General features: G+C 67.6%; 1 protein-coding gene across 1 annotated transcript in view; it reads left to right on the top strand.

Moving 5' to 3' along the window:
* The window catches only part of NCOR2 (nuclear receptor corepressor 2), a 179,475-nt gene that overhangs the window by 143,034 nt on the left and 33,648 nt on the right, over positions 1-2,793 (top strand). The window contains 2 exon segments of the mRNA XM_077747973.1: positions 1,587-1,707; positions 2,536-2,692. Of these exon segments, the coding sequence (XP_077604099.1) occupies positions 1,587-1,707; positions 2,536-2,692 (278 nt within the window).

Below are 2,793 nucleotides of genomic sequence, written 5' to 3' on the forward strand. Positions count from 1 at the left end.
TCGGAGCATGCGCAGGGCCTGGGGAGGTAGAGGGGTGAGTGTGGGAGGGAGGGGAGCAGGTGGGAAGGACTGCGGAGGCCGGCTGAGCATGGAGAAGGCAGGATGACCTTCCTCTGCGCCACGGGCAGCCCCAGCAGGCATCGCCGTGTCTGTCTCTGCCCAGTCGAGCGTGTGGCAGATGCGGGCGGGAGGCAGGTGCCCGCAGCACAGGCTGTCATGGCCGTGGCTCGGCCACCACGGAGAGCAGAGGGCGTGAGGCCCTGGGTCAGCGGCACGCCTGCCCCGCCCATGGGAAGGAGGCATGTTTTCTCTGTCGCTGGGTGTCTGGCTCCAGCTGCCAGGTGCGGAGTGCTGTGAGCCCATCCCCGTTGTCACGGCTTTTATCTGGAAGGCAGTGGCTGTCACCCAATGTGGTCACAGTGCATAGTAGGGGCTGTGCTGACAGGGCCCTCTGGCTGTGGGGACCCAGCCTCAGCTCTGCCCTCTGGGTGAATCCCGGCCCCTGGCCAGTGCCCTCATACGCCCTGTTGGGTCGTCCGTGGTGTCCCGCAGGCAGAGACTGGATTCTGGGCATCTCTGTGCTCCCCGGGCACGGCACTGGGTCTGCTGTGTGCCCAGCAAGTCACAGGAGAGAGTGAAGAGCCGGGCAGGACCCTGGCAGCCCCGGTGGGTAGGTGAGGGTCAGGCTGGGGCAGACTGAGGTCTGACCCTAGAGACCTCTCGCTGGCTGGGGAGCCAGAGCGGGGCTGTGCCCAATGCACTGGGATTTCCTGGAAATCGCTGAGGGCTTCCTGAAGGAGGCAACACCCGTGACCAGTTCAGGGACCCCCCTCCCAGGGCAGGCTCTGTTTGGGTGCCCCTACACTGGAGGGACCCTCGCCCTGGCATCCACTTCGGCCCTGCCAGGGGCCCTGGGCGGGCTCCCAGTTCTGTGTGCCAGCAGCAGACAGGTGTGACCTTGCTTGAGCACTGACGCACTTACGAGCTGGCCCTGTCCAGCTCGTGGTCATACTTGCAGCTGATCGGTAGACATTTCCACGCTGACCAAGCCCCCGACACGAAGCTTGCAGCCTACCTGTTCTTAGCGCCCCCCTGGTGAACAGTGGGTCCGTGAGATTCCAGTTAGTGGAGCTTTCTGGTTAAGCCAGTGGGTCCCCAAGTCTGGTCTCCAGTAAGTGGGGTCCACTCGGCCCTGGCACCTGAGCCTCTCGTGTGTGGCTGACAAGTCACCTCCTGAATCTCGCAAGCTCACCAGGCTTTCAGCTGGTCGGTTCTCTGGCCTTGCCGCAGTTTCCGAAGGGCCGGGTCTCGGCTTCCCTGGGCCGCTGCTTGCCTTGGGCTGTCTTGGGGGCGTGTTTAGCCCTGGCCTGGGCCTTGGGCTGGGTTTGGGGCGGGTCCGGGAGCCAGCAAGGACCTGGGGGGGGGGGTGAGGGAGGAGCTGCCTGCCCCGCTCCCCACCCCCAGGTCCTGGTTGGCTTCCTCGGCCGGTGACCCTGGACATTTGCCCCCCTCGGACGGCCCCTCCAGCCTGACCCTGCAGGCTGGAGCCAGGAGAGGCCCGTGCTGACGCCTGTTCTCCCCCTCAGGCTGCTGTCACCACGGCCCAGCCTCCTCACCCCCACCAGCGACACCAGGACCAACGCCTCCCCGCAGAAGCCGCTGGACCTGAAGCAGCTGAAGCAGCGGGCGGCTGCCATACCCCCGATCGTGAGTGCCCAGCCCTCCCGCACCCCAGGGCTCCTGCAAGGCACCAGTCCAGGGAGGCAGTGGAGGAGGCTGGGGGCCCAGCTCAGGGCGGGGGCGGCGGGTGGCAGCACCTGCAGCCTCGCTGTTCCCGGCAGCCTGTTTCCCGGAGAAATCCCCAGGGAGAGGAGGTGGGAATGGCTCCCAGGCTGTGGCGGCGCAGGGAGCTTGCGGGCCGCAGGCCTCCCCTCTGCCCTCCCAGCCAGAGCGGCTGTGCCCACCTTACCCACCTGCGCCCTGCCCCCGAGGCTTCTCCCGAGCTCCCCCAGACCAGGGAGGTCAGGAGATCCCCTGCTGTCTCAGCCCCTTGGGCAGAAAGGGGGGGCCTTGCCCGTTCTAATGGAGAGGCCCCGTGAGGAGGCTCCAGGCTGCGCAGGCAGCCCCTCAGAAGAGTCCTCACATCGCAACGGCCCAGCCCTCACCGAGGCCGCTCCTCTCTGAGGACGTGTGCCCGAGCTTCCCGCATGTGGCTACAGGGCTTTCCGAGTGAGGGGCACAGGGCGGGCCAGGCCGTACTGCCGGCTGCCAGGGTGGGGGGCCGTCCTGCTTGCCAGTCCCCATCTCCCAGACCCGTGGGGACTGGGGCCCAGGGCCCCCACATTCGGTGGCTGGCTGCGCGGCCACCCCCCCCACTCTGCGCAGGGACCCACCCTCCTGCTCCCGGAGCCCCTTGAGCACCTCACCGCCTCGGCTTTCAGGCTTGTCACGGGCGGGGGGCCTGGAAGGCTTTCCCCGATCCCTGTGGCTCACGGATGGCCTGCAAAGATGGTCACTTCCCCTTGCTTCACTCAGCAGGTCACCAAAGTCCATGAGCCCCCCCGGGAGGACGCGGCTCCCCCGGCCCCCCCACCACCACAGCACCTGCAGCTGGAGAACGACGCCCCCCAGCAGCCCAGCAACAGCCCTCGAGGCAAAAGCAGGAGCCCTGTGCCTCCTTCCGAGAAGGAGGGTGAGTGGGTGCCCCCGGCCACGGCGGAGAGTAGGGGGAGCGGGAGCACAGCAGGGGTGAGGGGTATGGGCTGTCCGCATGCAGGGCAGCTGTTGCACGCC

The sequence above is a fragment of the Crocuta crocuta genome, unplaced genomic scaffold (assembly GCF_008692635.1).
Source record: "Crocuta crocuta isolate KB4526 unplaced genomic scaffold, BGI_CrCroc_1.0 scaffold29, whole genome shotgun sequence".
NCBI lineage: Eukaryota > Metazoa > Chordata > Mammalia > Carnivora > Hyaenidae > Crocuta > Crocuta crocuta.